Source organism: Mobula birostris, chromosome 12 (assembly GCF_030028105.1).
Source record: "Mobula birostris isolate sMobBir1 chromosome 12, sMobBir1.hap1, whole genome shotgun sequence".
In the NCBI taxonomy this organism is placed as follows: domain Eukaryota; kingdom Metazoa; phylum Chordata; class Chondrichthyes; order Myliobatiformes; family Myliobatidae; genus Mobula; species Mobula birostris.
The window spans coordinates 14,030,570-14,050,415 of NC_092381.1; the positions used below are offsets into that span (position 1 = coordinate 14,030,570).

General features: G+C 43.2%; 2 protein-coding genes across 4 annotated transcripts in view; one reads left to right on the top strand and one right to left on the bottom strand.

The window, feature by feature from the left end:
- The window catches only part of miga1 (mitoguardin 1), a 138,292-nt gene extending 124,970 nt beyond the window's left edge, over positions 1–13,322 (bottom strand). Inside the window, exon 1 of the mRNA XM_072273332.1 lies at positions 13,270–13,322. Coding sequence (XP_072129433.1) covers positions 13,270–13,272 — 3 coding nt within the window. The 5' untranslated portion in view covers positions 13,273–13,322. The remainder of the gene's footprint in view (positions 1–13,269) is intronic.
- Positions 13,323–14,418: 1,096 nt separating this feature from the next.
- The window catches only part of usp33 (ubiquitin specific peptidase 33), a 129,921-nt gene continuing 124,493 nt past the window's right edge, over positions 14,419–19,846 (top strand). For 2 of the 3 annotated variants that reach the window (XM_072273339.1, XM_072273337.1), the window contains exon 1: positions 14,798–14,863. The gene's annotated coding sequence lies outside the window, so the exon portion shown is untranslated. Of the gene's footprint in view, positions 14,441–14,797; positions 14,864–19,846 lie in introns of those variants that run through there. The other variant, XM_072273338.1, reaches the window with a different exon arrangement.

A 19,846-nucleotide genomic window follows, 5' to 3' on the forward strand; every position in this document is an offset into this window, starting at 1 on the left:
GGGTTTCCTTTGCTTTTTGCTTGTTTACTATATATACATTCATTTGACTTTCATTATGTTGTTATAAGAAAAGAAAAAAGAAGCATTGTACTTCAGGACATTGTCGGTTGTGGTTGAGCTGATGTTGCTTCATGATAAAAACATTTGAAAACACCTCCAATTTTTATTCCATCTAGGTCTTCTATTTCTCTGAGAATCATTTCACTATAGATATTAAACAATTTCAGTGAGGCAAGGCATCCCTGTCTAACTCCTCTTTGAATTTTTGTCCAACTGCTTATATTATCATCAATTTTTACCGCCACTGTTTGATTCCAATATAAATTTTGAAGCAGTTGTTGGTCCCTTACATCTATGTTTAGCGAGAATTTGAAATAATTTTTCATGTTGCACTTTGTCAAATGCTTTAGTGAAATCAATAAAACACAAAACGAAAACAAAACAACACCTATTTGGGACAGATTTAAATATGCTATACAGCAATCAGCAGAGGAGATGATCCCAGTACAAGAAATCCAACACACCAACAAGAGCTGGATAACCCAAGAAATATTCGATCTGCTGGAACAAAGAAGGTTAGTAAAGAATAATAGAACATAGAATAGTACAGCACAGTACAGGCCCTTCGGCCCACAATGTTATGCCGACCCTCAAACCCTGCCTCCCATATAAGCCCCCACCTTAGATTCCTCCATATACCTGTCTAGTAGTCTCTTAAACTTCACTAGTGTATCTACCTCCACCACTGACTCAGGCAGTGCATTCCACGCACCAACCACTCTCTGAGTAAAAAACCTTCCTCTAATATCCCCCTTGAACTTCCCACCCCTTACCTTAAAGCCATGTCCTCTTGTATTGAGCAGTGGTGCCCTGGGGAAGAGGCGCTGGCTATCCACTCTATCTATTCCTCTTATTGAAGTGCAATACAGAGAGCTAGACAGACAGACCAGACAATTGTGCAATATTGCAAAGGAAGAATGGCTGAATCAAAAATGCAATGAAGTAGAAGGCCATATTAACAACAGGAAAGAAATACACAAGAAAATTAAGGAAATTACTGGAATTAAGAAAACCTTCTCTACAGGATGCATAAGATCAGCAGACGGATCCATACTAACAAATCCAGATAAAGTATGAGAGAGGTGGATTTAGTATATAAAGCAGCTTTTTGAAGATAATAGAGGGGAACCCCCAGATATTCAATATCCTAATTCTGGACCACCTATTACCAAAGAAGAAATAACTAAAGCAATGAAAAGCATGAAACATGGTAAAGCCACTGGACCTGATGAAATTTCAGTGAAAATGATACAAGCCCTAGAAGATCTGTGCATAGATATTCTTTTTGAACTGTTTAATGGCATATACGAGTCTGGTATACTGCCTTACGATCTCTTGAAATCAGTATTTATATCTCTGCCAAAAATTCCTGGAATTATTGACTGCGAAAATTATAGAACAATCAGTCTGAGTCACATAATAAAGATTTTGTTGAGAATTGTTCTGAGTCGAATTAAAAAACAAGTTAAGGCCTGAAACTTCTAAACTGCAATATGGGTTTATTGAGGATAGAGGAACTAGGAACGCAATTTTCATACTACAAATGCTTTCAAAAAGGGCAATTGAATACCAAAATGGTGTCTTTTTATGTTTTATTGATTTCACTGAGTGTAGTACCTTTAATTTAAAATTCAAAGTAAATTTTATTATCAAAGTGCATATATGTCACCATATACAACCCTGACGTTCATTTTCCTGCGGGCATATTCAGCAAATTTATGGAATAGTAACTCTAACAGGATCAATGAAAGATCAACCAGAGTGCAGAAGACAACAAACTGTGCAAATGCAAGTATAAATAAATAGCAATAAATAATGAGAACATGAGATAATGAGATAAAGTGTAGTTAAATTGAGATCATTGGTTGTGAGAACATCTCAATGGAAGGGCAACTGAGTGTAGTTATCGTCTTTTGCTCAAGAGCCTGATGGTTGAGGGGTAGTCGCTGTTCCTGAACCTGGTGGCGTGAGTCCTGCGTCTCTTGTGCTTCTGCCTGATGGCAGCAGTGAGAAAAGAGCATGAGCTGGGTTGTGGTGATCTCTGGTGATGGATGCTGTTTTCCTACAACAGCGTTTCATTTAGATGTGTTCAGTGGTTGGGAGGGCTTTGCCCATGAATAAGAGGGGCAGCAGGGATGAACCAGGCAATTACAGGTCGGTGGGTTTAAATTCAGTGGAGAGTAATTTATTGGAATAAATTCCAAGGGTTTATTAGCTTTGTTCGTCACATGTACATTGAATCCTACAGTAAAATGTGTCAATGACCACACAGTCTGAGAATGTGCCCGCTAGTGTCGCCATGCTTCTGGTGCCAACCTTAAACCTAACCGTACCTGTCTGTGTAATGTGGTAGGAAGCCATATGTAATGTGGTAGGAAACCTTGTGTTCATGGGGAGAATGTACAAACCGTGGTGGGGAGTGAACCCTGATCTTACAAGCTAGCGCTGTAAAACATTATCAGTACTCAACCGTGCCACCCCAGCCATTAGAGACATTCGGACAAAAACAAGCAGCCTGTGTTTTTTTTTGTGATTTATTTTTTGGCTCTGGTCAAAATGCATTTGCACAATAATATCTCAGACTTTGACATTTTGGACAACAGACCAATGTCAGGTGGTGTCATTGCATCATGGCACAGAAACAGGCCCTTTGGCCCATCTAGTCCATACCAAAAACCATTTCAACTGCTTACTCCCAACAACCTAGACCAGGACCATAGCCTTCCCTATACCTACTATCCATGTACCTATCCAAACTTCACTTGAAAGTTGAAATTGAGCTCATATAGACCACTTCTGCTGGCAGCTCATTTTACACTCACGCAACACTCTGAGTGAAGAAATTTCCCATCGTGTTCCCCTTAAACTTCTCACCTTGCACCCTTAAGCCATAACCTTTGGTTGTAGTCCCACCCAACCATAAAGGAAAAAGACTGCTTGCATTTACATTACCTCTACCATAAGACCATAAGTCATAGGAGCAGAATTGGAGGGGAACCAATGTCTTTGGGGGGAGGCTTGTTAATGATATTGGGGAGGATTTAAACAAGATTTGCAGGAGGGTGGAACTGAAGTGTGGAGACAGAGGATGGGGCAGTCGGCACACAAGTAGGGAGAGCTTGTGGGGTGTTTCTGAAAGAGGATGGGCAGATGATAGGGCAAAGCTGGCTGGGGATGGGAAACTCTCACCTTTACCTGGCTGGTTCTAGATGAGATTCTAATTCTTGATCCCCATTTATGAGAAAAAATGCAGGCCAGAACTCAAGCACAAAATCTAGGCTAACACACAGTCTGTTAGAGGAACTCAGCCAATCGAGCCGCATGTGAGGATGGGATGGAAGGAATTGTTAATGATTTGGGCCAAAACCTTGCATCGGAATGGATACAGGATTTTGACCCGAATTATCAACAATTCCCCCCCCCCAACAGATGCTGCTCAACCCAATGAGCTCCTCCAGCAAATTAGTTACATGTATAGTTTTTTATTTAAGTAGTGTTTTCTTGCACTCCTTAAAACCAGTAGGACTGCTGCCACTCATGTGCCCCCCCTAAGGGTCTTCCTCAACCAAACTGGCCCCTCCCTCTCCAGTAGCAGAGGAACCCTATACTGTGGGTCACCCCTACCCTCACCAAGCCCTTCAGCAGATTGTGTGTTTATTTAGCAAAATAAAATTTATTCATGATAAAAATACTTATGAGAATAAACCGCTCAATGCCCTTTCATTCTTTATATTCTTCGTCAATGCTTTCCGTAAAGCTTGATTACATTCATTCACATCTATAGCACTGCTGTCACTTACGTGGTACTCCGGGGTAGTACACTACCACAATAATAATTGAGAGGCTTCCTCCCCCCACCCTGGCCCCTACATCTCCAAAAGAAGAAGAACCCTACACTCTGGTCCTTCCCCACCGAGCACTTGCATTGGCTGCACCAATCTTTAGTCTGTCCCACAGCACGTACTTCAGTAGCCTGCAACGTGCCAGTGCCAGTCGGCAGGATTCCTCCAAGGACATCCCGATGTGCTGGCAGACCACCATGTTTTGGTTGGACCAAAGGGCGTCTTTCACTGAGTTGCTGATCTGCCAGCAGCGCTTGATGTGTGCCCCTGGGAACAGCCTGTGGGCCACGCAGCTGATCGGGATAAACCTGCGATACAGGGTCACGTATCTTTCTGCACACCCTCTTCGCAAACCCACAGTCCACAAAGGTGTGAACTACCGTCCCCTCCCCACCGCTGTCATCCCACGGGCATTCCATGCTGGGAGTGATGCACTGGTCATGTAGGGACGATATGACTGGGAGGGTCCTTCTCACCGCCAGCCAGGCAAGGTCTTGGCGCCTGTAGGTGAGGTCTGATGATGGGACGTCCTGCCAGATGGTCTGAACAGTCAGCTCAGGGACCACCCCGCCGTGCCATTGAGTCCTTCCCTGCAGTGTCCGCAGGATGTTCTGTGCTGACGACTTCCTGATGAACTTGTGGTCAAAGGTGGAAGAACTTTTCCACAAAGGGCAGGTCATCATCCCGCACCATCCAGCTGACTGAGCGCGCTGCACAGGTCTGGATTGGCATCCTTGCAACACCCAGGACGGATAGAAATTCAGCACATAGCGGTACCTGGTGCCAATGCACTTGGATTCCACGCACAGCCTGAAGGTGGTCATCGGGGTGAGGTTAACATCGGATACGTGTTTGCTGCCGGACCGGACTCTAGCATCTGCAGTCTCCTATATCCCCAAAATCAAGGGTGAACGATGCTCTGCTGGAATGCTGGGGAAATGCTGCAACGTCAGGATGGGTTGTTCAGCCAAAGCTCCAACTGCCAACCCAGGTGAATTCAAAAGGCTCCGAATGCATTATTTTGAAGGGTGTGTGACTTGTCAAAATGCAAAAACACAACTAAATATGAATTAATCGGACATTTAGTACACAGAAAATATGGAGTCATAGAGCACTACAGCACAGAAACAGGCCCTTCAGCCCATCTATTCCTAGCCAAAATTTTAACCTGCCTTGTTCTATCAAAGTGCACCCGGACCATAACCCTCCATATCCTTCTCGTCCATAAGACCATAAGATATAGGAGCAGAATTAGGCCATTCAACCCATTGAGCCTGCTCTGCCATTTCACCATGTCTGATACCGGATCCCACTCAACCCCATAAACCTGCCTTCTCACCATACCCTTTCATGCCCTGACTGATCAGGAAACAATCAACTTCCACCTTAAGTATACCCACCCACAGATTTGGCCTCCACCGCAGTCTGTAGCAGAGCATTCCACAGATTCACTACTCTCTGGCTAAAAAAATTCCTCCTTGCCTCTGTTCTAAAAGGTCGCTCCTCAATTTTGAGGATGTGCCCTCTAGTTCTGGACACCCCCACCATAGGAAACATCTTCTCCACATCCACCTTATCTAGTCTTTTCTACATTCAATAGGTTTCAGTGAGATCCCCCGTATTTTTCTGAATTTGAGTGAGTACAGGCTGCAAAGCTGCCAAACGTTCCTCATATGTTAACCCCTTCATTCCCAGACTCATCCTCGTGAACCTCCTCTGGACTCTCTCCAATCACAACACATACTTTGCAAGATATGGGGCCCTAAACTGTTGACAATACTCCAAGTGCAGCCTGACTAGTGTCTTATAAAGCCTCAACATTATCTCTTTACTTTTATATTCTATTCCCCTTGAAATAAATGCCAATATTGCATTTGCCTTCTTTACCACAGACTCAACCTGAAAATTAACCTTCTGAGAGTCTTGCGTGAGGACTCCTAAGTCCCTCTGCACCTCTGATGTTTAAACCTTCTCCCCATTTAGATAATAGTTCGCATCATTGTTCCTTTTACTAAAATGCATTATCATACATTTCTCAACACTGTATTCCATCTGCCAATTTTTTGCCCTAATTAGTCTAAGTCCTACTGTAATTGCATTGCTTCCTCAGAACGACCTACCCCTCCACCTATCTTTGCATCATCTGCAAACTCTTCCACCAAGCCGTCAATTCCGTTATCCAAATCGCTGATAACAAGGTAAAAAAAGTAGTGGTCCCAATACTGTCCCCTGAGGAACACCACTAGTCACTGGCAGCCAACCAGAAAAGACCCCTTTTATTCCCACTCACTGCCTCCTGCCTCTCAGCTATTCCTCTATTCATGCCAGTAGTATCTTTCCTTAACACCATAGGATTTTATCTTGTTAAGCAGCCTCATGTGTGGCACCTTATCAAACACCTTCTGAAAATCCAAGTAAGTGACATCCACTGCCTCTCCATTGTCCACCCTGCTTGTTATTTCCTCGAAGAACTCTAACAGATTTGCCAGGCAACATTTCCCTTCATAGAAACCATGCCCCATGCCGACTTTGACTTATTTTATAATTAGTCTCTAAGTACCCCAAAACCTCATCCTTAATAATAGACTCCAAAACTTTCACAACCACTGAGGTTTGGCTAACTGGCCTATAATTTCTTTTCTTTTGTCTTCCTCCCTCTTAAAGAGTGGAGTGACATTTTCAATCTTCCGGTCCTCCAGGACTATGCCAGAATCAAGTGATTCTTTAAAGATCATGACCAATGCATCTGTTAACTCTTCAGCAACTTCTCTCAGGACGCTGGGATGTAGTCCATCTGGTAACTTATCCACCTTAAGTGCCTTGCACTTTTTCCTTTGCAATAGTAATGCCACTCACTCCTGCTCCCTGACACTCACGGACCTCTGGCACACTGCTGATGTCTTCCACAGTGAAGACAGATGCAAAGTACCCATTAAGTTCATCTCCCATTTCTTGGTCCCCCATTACTACTTCACCAGCATCATTTCCCGATATCAACTCTCAGCTCCCTTTTACTCTTTATATATCTGAAAAAACTTTTGGTATAATGCTTTATTTTATTGGCTAGTTTGCCCTTCTATTTTATCATTTTTAGTTGCCTTTTGTTGGATTTTAAATGCTTCCCAATCATTCAACTTCCCACTCACTTTTGCTACATTATGTGATCTTTCTTTGGCTTTTATACAGTTCTTAACTTCACTTGTCAGCCAAGGTTGCCTACCATTGCCACTTGAGAACTACTTCTTCTGTGGAACATATCTATCCTTCAACTTATGAACTATTCCCAGAAACTTCAGCCACCTCTACTCTGTTGTCATCCCTGCCAGTATCCTCCTCCAATCCACCTGGGCAAGCTCCTCTTTCATGCCTCCGTAATTCCCTTTATTCCATTGTGATACTGATACATGTGACTTATGCTTCTCCCTCTCAAACTGCAATATGCATTCAATCATATAATGACTATTGTCTCCTAAGGGCTGCTTTACATTAAGCTCCCTAATAAGTTCTGGATTACTACACAACACCCACCCTAAGATAGGCTTTCCCTGAGTAGGCTCAAGCACAAGCTGCTCTAAAAAGCCATCTCATAGGTTTTCAACAAATTTTCTCTCTTGCGATCCAACACCAACCTGATCCAGTATTCCCAATCCTCTTGCATATTGAAGTCCCCCATTACAATTGTGTCATTACTTATTACATGCCTTTTCCAGCTCCCTTTGCAATCTTAACCCCACATCTAAGCTACTATTTGGAGGCCTGTATATGATTCCCATAATTTTTTTTTTACCCTTACAATTTCTTAACCCCAGCCACAAAAACTCAACATTCTCTGACCCAATGTCACCTCTTTCTGAAGATGTAATTCCATCTCTTACCAACAGAGCCATAGCACCATCTATGCCTTCCTGCCTGTCCTTTTGATACAAAATATATCCTTTGATGTTAACCATATAACAATTACAGCACGGAAACAGGCCATCTCGGCCCTTCTAGTCCGTGCCGAACTCTTACTCTCACCTAGTCCCACCAACCTGCACTCACCCCCTAACCCTCCATTCCTTTCCTGTCCATATAGCTATCTAATTTAACTTTAAATGACAACATTGAACCTGCCTCAACCACTTCTGCTGGAAGCTCGTTCCACACAGCTACCACTCTCTGAGTAAAGAAGATCCCCCTCATGCTACCCCTAAACTTTTACCCTTTAACTCTCAACTTGTGTCCTCTTGTTTGAATCTCCCCCACTCTCAATGGAAAAAGCCTATCCACGTCAACTCTATCTACCCCCTCATAATTTTAAATACCTCTATCAAGTCCCCCCTCAACCTTCTTTGCTTCAAAGAATAAAAACCCAACTTGTTCAACCTTTCTCTGTAACTTAGGAGATGAAACCCAGGCAACATTCTAGTAAATCTCCTCTGTACTCTCTCTATTTTGTTGACACCTTTCCTATAATTCGGTGACCAGAACTGTACACAATACTCCAAATTTGGCCTTACCAATGCCTTGTACAATTTCAGCATTACATCCCAGCTCCTAAACTCAATGCTCTGATTAATAAAGGCCAGCATACCAAAAGCTCTCTTCACCACCCTATCCACATGAGATTCCACCTTCAGGGAACTATGCACCATTATTCCTAGATCCCTCTGTTCTACTGCATTCCTCAATGCCCTACCATTTACCGTGTATGTCCTATTTTGATTAGTCTTACCAAAATGTAACGCCTCACATTTTTCAGCATTAAACTCCATCTGTCATCTTTCAGCCCACTCTTCTAACTGGCCTAAATCTCTCTGCAAGCTTTGAAAACCTACTTCATTATCCACAACACCACCTATCTTAGTATCATCTGCATACTTACTAATCCAATTTACCACCCCATCATCCAGATCATTAATATATATGACAAACAACATTGGACCCAGTACTGATCCCTGAGACACACCACTGGACACTGGCCTCCAGTTTGACAAACAGTTATCCGCCACTACTCTCTGGCATCTCCCATCCAGCCTCTGCTGAATCCATTTTACTACTTCAATATTAGTACCTAATGATTGAACCTTCCTAACTAACCTCCTGTGTGGAACCTTGTCAAAGGCCTTACTGAAGTCCATATAGACAACATCCACCACTTTACCCTCGTCAACTTTCCTAGTAACCTCTTCAAAAAATTCAATAATTCAAACATGACCTTCCACGTACAAATCCACGTTGACTGTTCCTAATCAGACCCTGTCTGTCCAGATAATTATATATAACATCTCTAAGAATACTTTCCATCAATTTACCCACCACTGACGTCAAACTCACAGGCCGATAGTTGCTAGGTTTACTCTTAGAACCCTTTTTAAACAATGGAACAACATGAGCAATACGCCAATTCTCCGGCACCATCCATATTTCTAATGACATTTGAAGTATTTCGGCAAGAGCCCCTGCTATTTCCACACTAACTTCCCTCAAGGTCCTAGGGAATATCCTGTCAGGATCCGGAGACTTATCCACTTCTAAATTCCTTAAAAGTGCCAGTACTTCCTCTTCTGTAATCATCATACTTTCCATAACTACCTTTCTTGTTTCTCTTACCTTACACAATTCAACATCCTTCTCCTTAGTGAATACCAAAGAAAAGAAATTGTTCAAAATCTCCCCCATCTCTTTTAGCTCCGCACATAGCCGTCCACTCTGATTCTCTAAGGGACCAATTTTATCCCTCACTATCCTTTTGCTATTAATATAACTGTCGAAACCCTTTGGATTTATTTTCACCTTACTTGCCAAAGCAACCTCATATCTTCTTTTAGCTTTTCTAATTTCTTTCTTAAGATTCTTTTTACATTCTTTATATTCCTCAAGCACCTCATTTACACCAAGCTGCCTATATTTATTGTAGATCTCTCTCTTTTTCCAAACCAAGTTTCCAATATCCCTTGAAAACCATGGCTCTCTCAAACTTTTAACCTTTCCTTTCAACCTAACAGGAACATAAAGATCCTGTACCCTCAAAATTTCACCTCGAAAGTTCCCAACTATGGCCTTCTTTCAGCTGTGACTCAGTAATGTCAGTGATCCCTGTACTTAAAACAAATTTCTGTGAAATGTTGAAATCAAACCCACTCCTACCAATTGTGCTGGCAGCTCTTTCCCCATTCTTGCCGTCCTCTGAGTGAAGAAGTTCCCCCTCAAGTTTCCCTTAAACATTTCACCTTTCACCCTTAACCCATGATCTCTAGTTCTAGATTCACCCAACCTCAGTAGAAAAAGCCTGTTTGCATTTACTCTATCTATACCCATCAAATGAAAGCAAAGAGATGATATGAGACTTCAACATATAATGATTTCAGCCATTAATAGAATATTGTGACCAATCTTCAGCATCATTTTAAGGACAGATCAAAATCAGGTGTGCTATAACTGATGTATGTCATGAAGATTTTTTTTTGGCAGGAGTACAACACAATATTTAAGTTACTTTAAATTACAATATATGTAATATATTACTATTATTATCATGATGTGCCGTGTCATAGTGACGTGGGCAATAATGCTCCACTTTACCCAAGGAGAAGACCTGCTGGATAGCGGAGGGAAGGAGTGCCTTACACCTCCTTTGTAGAGACGTATCTCCACCCTGACACCCATATTACAATATATGCTACAACATAATAATAATACAATAATTAATAAATTGCAGCATATAAATATTAAGGAAAAATAAACGGTGTGAAAAGAGCTCAGGAGTTCATGGACCATTTAGAAATCTGATGGTGGAGTGGAAGAAGCTGTTCCTAAAATGTTGAGTGCATGTCAGACAGATGTGAAAGAAGTGGATGGAATAGGAACTTATGTTCACAGAGAGTGATGGGTGTGTGGAACACGCTGCCAAAGGTGGTGGAACAGATACATTAGGAACATTTAAGAGACTCTTAAAGAGGCACATAGATGAAAGAAAAATGGGAGGGATCTATAGAAGTTAGATTGATCTTACAGTTTCAATTTAGTATGCTCTAGTTTTAATTAAAATACCCTCTTTGAATTCTTCCACCTAAGTATTTCAGTAACCTGAAACTATTATTGGAATTGAAATATTATATCTGCTGTGAACAAAGAGGGCTATATTTGGATTTTCAGAAAGCATTTGATAAGCCGCCACTTCAAAGCTTATTGTAAAAGACAAAAGATCATGGTAGAGTCGGTAACGTTTTTGACTGGATTAAACTGATCGGATGTCAAACCAGAAAGAAGAGAAAATCTACAGATGCTGAAAATCCAAGCAACACACACAAAAAATTCAGCGGGCCAGGAAAAGAGTACAGTCGACATTTTGGGCCGAAACCCTTCGGCAGGACTGGAGTGAAGAAGCCGAGGAGTAGATTTAAAAGGTGGGGGGAGGGGAGGGAGAGCCATCAGGTGATGGGTGAAACCTGGAGAATGAAGTAAAGAGCTGGAAGTTAATTGGTGAGATGAGGTGAGAGAGGGAAAAGGGGATAGGAAATGGAGAGGGGGAGGTGGAGGGTTGGAAGGCATTACCGAAAGTTTGAGAAATCGATGTTCCTGCCATCAGTTTGGAGGCTACCCAAATGAAATATAAGGTGTTGTTCCTCCAACCAAAGTGTGGCCTCATCATGACAGTAGAGGAGGCCATGGATGGACATATCGGAATGGGAATGGGAAGTGGAATTAAAATGGGTGGCTACTGGGAGATCCCACTTGTTCTGGCGGATGGAGCGTAGATGCTCGGCAAAGTGGTCTCCCAATCTACGTGGGTCTCATCGATGTACAGGCCACACCAGGAGCACCAAACACAGTAAATGACCCCAACAGACTCACAGATGAAGTGTTGCCTCACCTAGAAGGACTGTTTAGGGTCCTGAATGGTAGTGAGGGAGGAGGTATAGGGGCAGGTGTAGCACTTGTTCTGCTTGCAAGGGTAAGTGCTAGGAGGGCGATCAGTGGGGAGGGACAAATACACAAGGGAGTTGCATACGAAGCGATCCCTGCAGAAAGCAGGAAGTGGGGGTTAGGGATCCCATTGGAGTGGCAGAAGTTTTGGAGAATTATGTGCTGGACGTGGAGGCTGGTGGGATGGTAGGTGAAGACAAGAGGAACCCTATCTGTGGTAGGGTGGCGGGAGGGTGGGGAAAGAGCAGATGTGCGTGCAATGGAAGAGATGCGGTTGAGGGCAGCATTAGGGTGGACGGTGGAGGAAGAGAAGCCTTTTTCTTTGAAAAAGGAGGACATCTTTGTTCTAGAATGAAAATCCCCATCCTGAGAGCAGATGTGGTGGAGACGGAAGAATTGAGAGAAGGAGATGGCATTTTTACAAGTACAGTAGTAGGGTGGAAACAAGAGAGTAGGCTTTTCACTGGCTGGCATGATGTAATGATAGATGTGTATGATAGGGGGCAGTGCTGGGGCCTCGACTTTCAATAAGTAATATAAATTAACTGTTTTGTATTGTACAGCTGTGGACCTCACTGTAAAAACACTTTTTTTTGGAAATTTTGGAAGATTATCACTAATTTAAATGTCAGGCAAACAACAGAGAGATTTACATAAAGTGCAAAAATCAGCCGTTAGATTGATGGTGAGGAGGGAAGACTGAGACCGCAGCAGGATGTAGAAGGTCTGGTTATCTGAGTAGAAAGGTGACAAATAGGAATTTGATCCAGGGAATTATGAGGCAAAGTATTTGGTAAGGTGTTTGGTGGGGGGGGGGGGTGGCCAAAAAGTTCTACTTTAACTTCATCAGTCCATAGGACTTGTTTCCAAAATGCATCAGGCTTGTTTAGATGTTCCTTTGAACCTTTTGAATAGAACTTTTTGGCCGCAATAAGCAAAGGTATGGTTGGAGAAAAAAGGGTGCAGAATTTCATGAAAAGAACCCCTCTCCAAAGCACGGGGGTGGGTCGATCATACTTTGGGCTTGTGTTGCAGCCAGTGACACGGGGAACATTTACTGGTAGAGAGAAGAATGAATTCAATTAAATACCAGCAAATTCTGGAAGCAAACATCACACCATCTGTAAAAAAGCCAAAGATGAAAAGAGGATGGCTTCTACAACAGGATAATGAACCCAAACACACCTCAAATTCCCAATGGACTACTTCAAGAGGTGCAAGCTGAAGGTTTTGCCATGGACCTCACAGTCTCCTGACCTAAACATCATCGAGAATCTGTGGATAGACCTCAAGAGAGCAGTGCATGCAAGACAGCCCAAGAATCTCACAGAACTAGAAGCCTTTTGCGAGGAAGAATGTGCGAAAATCCCCTAAACAAGAATTGAAAGACTCTTAGCTGGCTACAAAAAGCGTTTACAAGCTGTGATACTTGCCAAAGGGGGTGTTGCTAAGTACTGACCATGCAGAGTGCCCAAACTTTTGCTTCAGGCCCTTTTCCTTTTTTGTTATTTTGAAACTGTAAAAGATGGAAATTAAAAAAAGTTTTCTTGCTTAAAATATTAAAGAAATGTGTCATCTTCAACTTTATGCCTTTTGAAAATCAGTTCATCTTTTACTCACTTAGCTATTCACAGTGACAGAAATTTTGACTGAAGTGCCCAAACTTTTGCATGCCACTGTACCTCCTCCAATTTGGTCTATGGCGTTGATGCTCCCGATTGGCTTCCTCTACAGTAAAGAAACCAAACATGGAGTGGACAACCATTCTGAGGCGTATTTGCACTCCTTCCACAGTGGCCAACCCAACATCCAAGTTGCATTCTGGGCAGCACAGTAGTGTAATGGTTAGCACAACACTTTACAGTACAGGTGACTGGGGTTCAATTCCCACTGCTGCCTCGAAGGAGTTTGTACTTTCTCCCCGTGATCATATTGGTCCAAAGATGTACCACCTGGTAGGTTAATTGGTCTTTGTAAATTGTCCTGTGACAAGGCTAGGATTAAACTGGGTGGCATGGTGCCAAGGGCCTACTCCTCACTGTATGTGAATATATGAATAAATACCATTTCAACGCCTTTTGGCATTCCCATGCCAACCTGTCTGGAATCAGCATTCTCCATTGCCAATTTAAAATCTTCCCTTCAGTTCACCTTGGGTCTCTTCAACTTTTCCATCCCTTCCTACCAGGCCTGGAGTCATCAGCCTCCCTCGCCTAGTACCACCTACCCCACCCCACCCCACCCCACTGAACCCCATCCACGATCCAGCAAGGAGCCTCCTCCCTTGGTTCACCTACCTTCTCCAACCCGCTCCTGGTTCCATCTGCCCATCATCTCTCATTCATGTGGTTTCACCTATCAGCTACAAGCTTGACTGAGAATGAAGCCGATGATTGGTGGATCTGGTGTAGTGAGGCCCAATGGATGGAGCGGTTAGGGGCGGAATCTCCGCGCTGATTATGATTGGCAGGTAGGCAGGGCGGGCCTCAATGACCAGCTGATGCCCGTTGTTCTCTGCGTTGTGATTGGCAGGAGTAGCTGGGCCAGGGTGACTGTGCGGCTGGAAGTGTTGGAATTCTTTGACTGGCAGTCGCGTAGGAGGAGGGGAGATGCTATAATTTGGAAAGAAGGTTTGTAAATGACAAGGGCTCTGTGGGAGGGGTGATAAATGATTGGCAGGCGTCGCAGTGAAACGTCATTGGCGAAGTGTGATTAGCTATCTCAGTCGGCACCGGGCGATTTGGAGGCGGGGAGATGTGTGATTGGCTGAAGGGTTCGTAGGCCAGGGGCTGTGTGATTGACAGGCACACTGAGGAGGGATAGGTGTGATTGGCATCCGTGACCGGAGGCGGGATGAGCTTTGATTGGCAGCTGCAGCCGGAGGCGGGGAGAGCTATGATTGGCAGCCGCGGCCGGAGGCGGGTGGAGCTGTGATTGGCAGCTGCAGCCGGAGGCGGGCATACCTGTGATTGGCTCCGGCCTGCCGGAGGAGGGCAGCTGTCCTAACTGGATTGCGGAGAGCCAGCAGCGACAGGTCGACGAGAGGGGATTGGGTGAGTGCCAGCCGGTTTGGGGTGGGAGGGAGTCGGGGGGACTGGGAGTGGGGCTCCCGGTCTACGAGCCTGGAAGGGTCCCCCGGCTGGGGAAGGGTGGTGGTGGGGACTACCTGGAGGCGAGTGCGGGGACCACTGGTTATGGTTAGGCCGCAGGGAAGGAACGCCTTGCCAGGCCGGTTCCCGGGAGTGGCAGCTTCTGCGGAGGAGAGCCGGTGCGTTAACTCCGAGACCCACCATCCCGCCTAAATGAGCCGTCTTCTTTAGCCGGAATCAACTCCCCTGCCCATTCCTTCTCGGCCGCACACTCTCCCCATCACCTCCGATCTCTCGCTATCCCTTCTCCCTCAGGAATTGTGCTCCCCAGAGGGGCGAGAACGCTCAGCCTTTGATTGCATTCAAAACAGATCAATAGATTTGTGACAATCGAGTGTTGGAAAATGATTTCAAGGTCTGAATCTAGTCGTTATCTTTTATGGAGCACCCTTGACGGATTAAATGGATTGCTATTTATGTTCCTATTCCATACCTCACTATCTACCCTCATCATTTACTGACTGGGACTGGAGGTAATGTGGTGCCATGGAGAGGGAATTGGCTAACTCACACAAAAAGGGCAGAGTTTCTAGTTTAGCATGCAGTAATCAGCGAGGCACTAAGGGACTGGTGCTGTGTTCTCAACTATTTATGATCCGTGTGTACTGTGCCTGTAATTATTGGTGGCTGTCACAAGGACTTGCAGAGCGTTTGTAGATAGGTTATGCAAGTGGATGAGAGGTTAAAAGGTGTATTATGTGTAAAATGAGGTTATCGGTCTTGGAAGGAAGAGTAAGAAAGCAAATAATTTAAACTGATGTTGCAATGTAAATGGGAGCTGAGGATGTGACACAATGTTAGCAAGCAATTAGACAAATAGAGTATTAGCCTTTATTATAAAGAAGTATGGAAGTTAAATTGAATTGGTTTATTATTGTCATGTGCTGAGGTCTGGCATAATGTTCATTCAGATCAAATCATTTCACCATGCATTGAGGTAGAATGATAACGGAGTACAGAATGAAGTGATAGCTATAGAGAAAGTTAAGTGCAGGGAGACAATAGGGTGCAAGATCATAATGAGGTAGATTGTGAGGTCAAGGTTCCATCCATTGTACTAGAGGATCATTCAACGATCTTATAACAGCAATAGAAGCTGCTTTTGAGCTTGGCCATGCTTTCAGGCTTTTGCATCTTCCGCCTGGTGGGAGGAAATTGGGTGGGGTCTTTGGTTATGCTGGCTGCTAAACTGATGCAGTGAGAAATATAGACAGTCTATGGGCGGGTGGCTGGAGTCCATGTGAGGAGATTTTGGTGCAACTTTGCAGGGTGCTGATGCAACTGTATCTGATGTAGCCCGATGTATAGCTTTGTAAGAAAGGATTTGTATACATTGGGAAACTCGAGAAGGTTTTCTCATTAAGATAAAAAAATTACCTTTATTTGTCACATGTACATCAAAACATAGAGGCAGTGAAATAGGCTGTTTTTGCATCATTGACCAGCACAGTCTGAATATGTGCTGGGGGCAGCTCATGAGTGTCATCACTTTTCCAGCGCCAGTGTAGCAAGGCCACAACTCACTAATCCTAACCTGTATATCTTTGGAATGTGAGACAAAACCGGAGCACCCGGTGGTCATAAGGAAAACGTACAAACTCACTCGGTACAGAGGCAGGAGATGGACCCAATCACTGCCACAATAATAGTGTTATGGTCACCCCTATGCTTCCCTGCCATGTTTTGATGTGCACACTCAGTGGCTATTTTATCAGGTACACTTGTATACTTGCCTGTTAATGCAGATATCTAACCAGCCAATCATGTGTCAGCAACTCAGTGCATAAAAGCATGCAGACATGGCCAAGAGGTTCAGTTGTTATTCAGAACAGACATCAGAATGGGGAAGAAAGGTGATCTATGTGACTTTGACAGTAAGATGATTGTTGGTGTCAGATGGGGTGGTTTGAGTATCTCAGAAACTGCTAATCTCTTGGGATTTGCACATACAACAGTCTCTTGGGTTTACGTAGAATAGTATGAAAAACAAAATAAAATCCAGTGTGCAGCGGTTCTTTGGGTGAGAGTGCCTTGTTATTGAGAGAGATCAACAGTGCATGACCAGACTGGGTTCAAGTTAACAGGAAGATGACAGTAACTCAAATAACCAGGCGTTCCAACAGTCTTGTGCAGAAGAGCATCTCCAAACACACAACATTATTGTACCTTGAAGTGCATGAGTTACAGCAGCTGAAGGCCACGAACACGCAGTCAGTGACCACTTTATTAAGTACAGGAGATACTGAATAAAGTGGCCACTGAATGTACATAAACATGTAAGAACCTTTCTTATTGGAATTATAAAGAACTACAGCTGATGTCCAATTCTAATTCTTATTGAAACACAAGATTCTGTAGAGGATTAACTGGGTTGTTGCTGATAAGATGTTTTACCGTTTATCAGTGTATCCAGAACAAGGGATCATGGTTTTGCAATAGCGGTTGTGCATTTCAAGCAGAGAAGAGTAAAAAAAAAAAATTCTCTGAAGGTTGTGAATGCTTGAAGTTTTCCAGAGAATAGAATCAGGTTTAGTATCACTGGCATATGTCATGAAATTTGTTATTTTGTGGCAGCAGTACATTGCAATACATAATAAATATATACAATAAATTACAATACTAAGTACATATATACAATTAAATAAGTAGGGGGAAAAGAGGTGAGGTAGTGTTCATGGGTTCATTTTCCATTCAGAAATCTGATGGCTGAGGGGAAGAAGCTATTCCTAATACTTTAAGTGTGTGTCTTCGGGCTCTTGTACCCTCCTCCCTGATGGTAGCAATGAGAAGAGGGCATTGGGTGATGGGAGTTCTAAATGACAGATGCAACATTTTTGAGGCATCACCTTTTGAAGGAACTGGTGGGGTAAGTCATCAAGCGTATTCAAGGCAGAGACTGACAGATATTTGAACTGCAAGGCAGTTACAGGGGATGCAGAGAGAGTGAGAAAGTAGCGTTGAGGGTAAGAATAGCTCAGGCAGGAATATTGAGTCGTGGAGTCAAGTGAGCTGATCCTTCTATTCACGCAGCATTCAAAGTGCCCTCCCACCCCGCCAACCTCATTCTTTAGTCTCTTCACCCCCAACTATCCACCCATTGCATCTCTGCTGCAATGTGTGCCCTTGAGTCCCTGAGTAACTTGGCTTAAGCAGTCTCTCTCCCAATACTTTGGTTCCGTTGCATTCACTTCTTGTGAAAGTTCTTTTGGATAGGGAACAAAACGATTGAATTTGAATGTAGAATATTCTCCCTGGTAAAGAGAAGCCTGAATTGTTAATGAAGTGTTTAGAATTCATGAGGGGTTGGGGTGATGTTGACCAGAAGAGGACAGTAACAGAATTGAAGGAATAGATGGTGGTACATTAAAAGCTATACAAATATAAAGAGATTAAAAATAACTTTATTTGTAACATGTACATCAAAACATACAGTGGAATGCGTCGTTTGTCTCATTGTTTGTAATGTGCTGGGGGAGGGCAGGCTGCAAATGTTGCCATGCTTCCAACATCAACACAACATGTCCTCAACTCACTAGCCCTAACTGTACATCTTTGGAATGTGGGGTGAAAATTGAGCACCCTCCTCCCCCCCCCGAGGAAATCCAGTTGTTCATGGAGAGAAAATACAAACTCCTTATACTGGTGGGAATCAAACCCAATCGGTGATCTGTAAAGTGATTTCACTAACTGCTAGCTGCCATGCTGATATGCCAGTATTTCAGTTGGCAATAGATATAAACCGACTGGGGGAGCAGATGATAAGTATAAGGGGTTGGGGTGATGTTGACCAGAAGAGGACAGTACCAGGATAGAATTCAAGTCAAAGGAAATTTATTATCAAAGTACACATATGCACTACTTCTGAGATTCAGTTTCTTGCAGACATTTACAGGAAAATAAATACAATAGAATTTCTGAAAATCTATGCATAAACAAAGACTGACAACCAACCAGTGTGCAAAAGAAGACAGATCATACAAATAATAAAGTAAGTGTTGTAGAGTTCTTCAAATTGAGTCAATAGGTTATGAAGTCAGTTTAGCATTGAGGGGAGTGAAGTTATCCACATTGGTTCAGGAGCCTGATGGCTGTAGGGTAATAACTTTCTCAACCTGGTGGAGTGGGACCTAAAGCTATAGCTCCTGTCGAATGGCAGTAACTCAGCTTTCTGGATTTTAAGGTAGAGTATTTAAGTAATTTTGATTGTGGTGCTTTAGTGATAATTTAGCAGACTGGTGGTATTTGCTCTCAAAATTACCAAGCACAACAGTGAAATTTAAATGGGAGAGGGGAGAGCTCGATTGTGGTGAGGACCCCTCTGGTACACTGAACTTAAGGACAAAGTACGTATTCTAACTTTAGGACTTGCTGCCTGTCATTTTCATGTTTTGTGGTATCTCTCATTCCACCATTACTGTCAAGTCAAGGGATCGACCCTGAACGATGTGACAGGAGAACATCAGACAGTTTGTGAAAAAAGTGCCACTTGATGAAGTTAGTTTGCAGGACCACATACATGCTAAACTGGAAAATCAACTTACAATAAATAGACAGATAAACAATCTCTCAACTAACTAGTCAGATAGAAGTTATTCCAAGTCTAGAACAATTGCCATTTAAGGATGGAGGAAATCTGAAAAATATCTTCATCCTCAACAGTCGCAGTCAATGTAAAGATTAGGAAGAAGCAATTTGCAGACACATTGAGACTGAAGTTCTATCTGAATGACCTATGTTAGCCTTCTGCAATCCTGCCATCACATGCACCCGTTTTCAGTTGACACCATGTGGAGCAAAATGGCAAACTGCACAGGAATCAGCAAAGATTTTGGGAACGGGCAACATCCTAGTTCAGTATTGAAGACCTGAGCTCCATTGCAAGTTGTT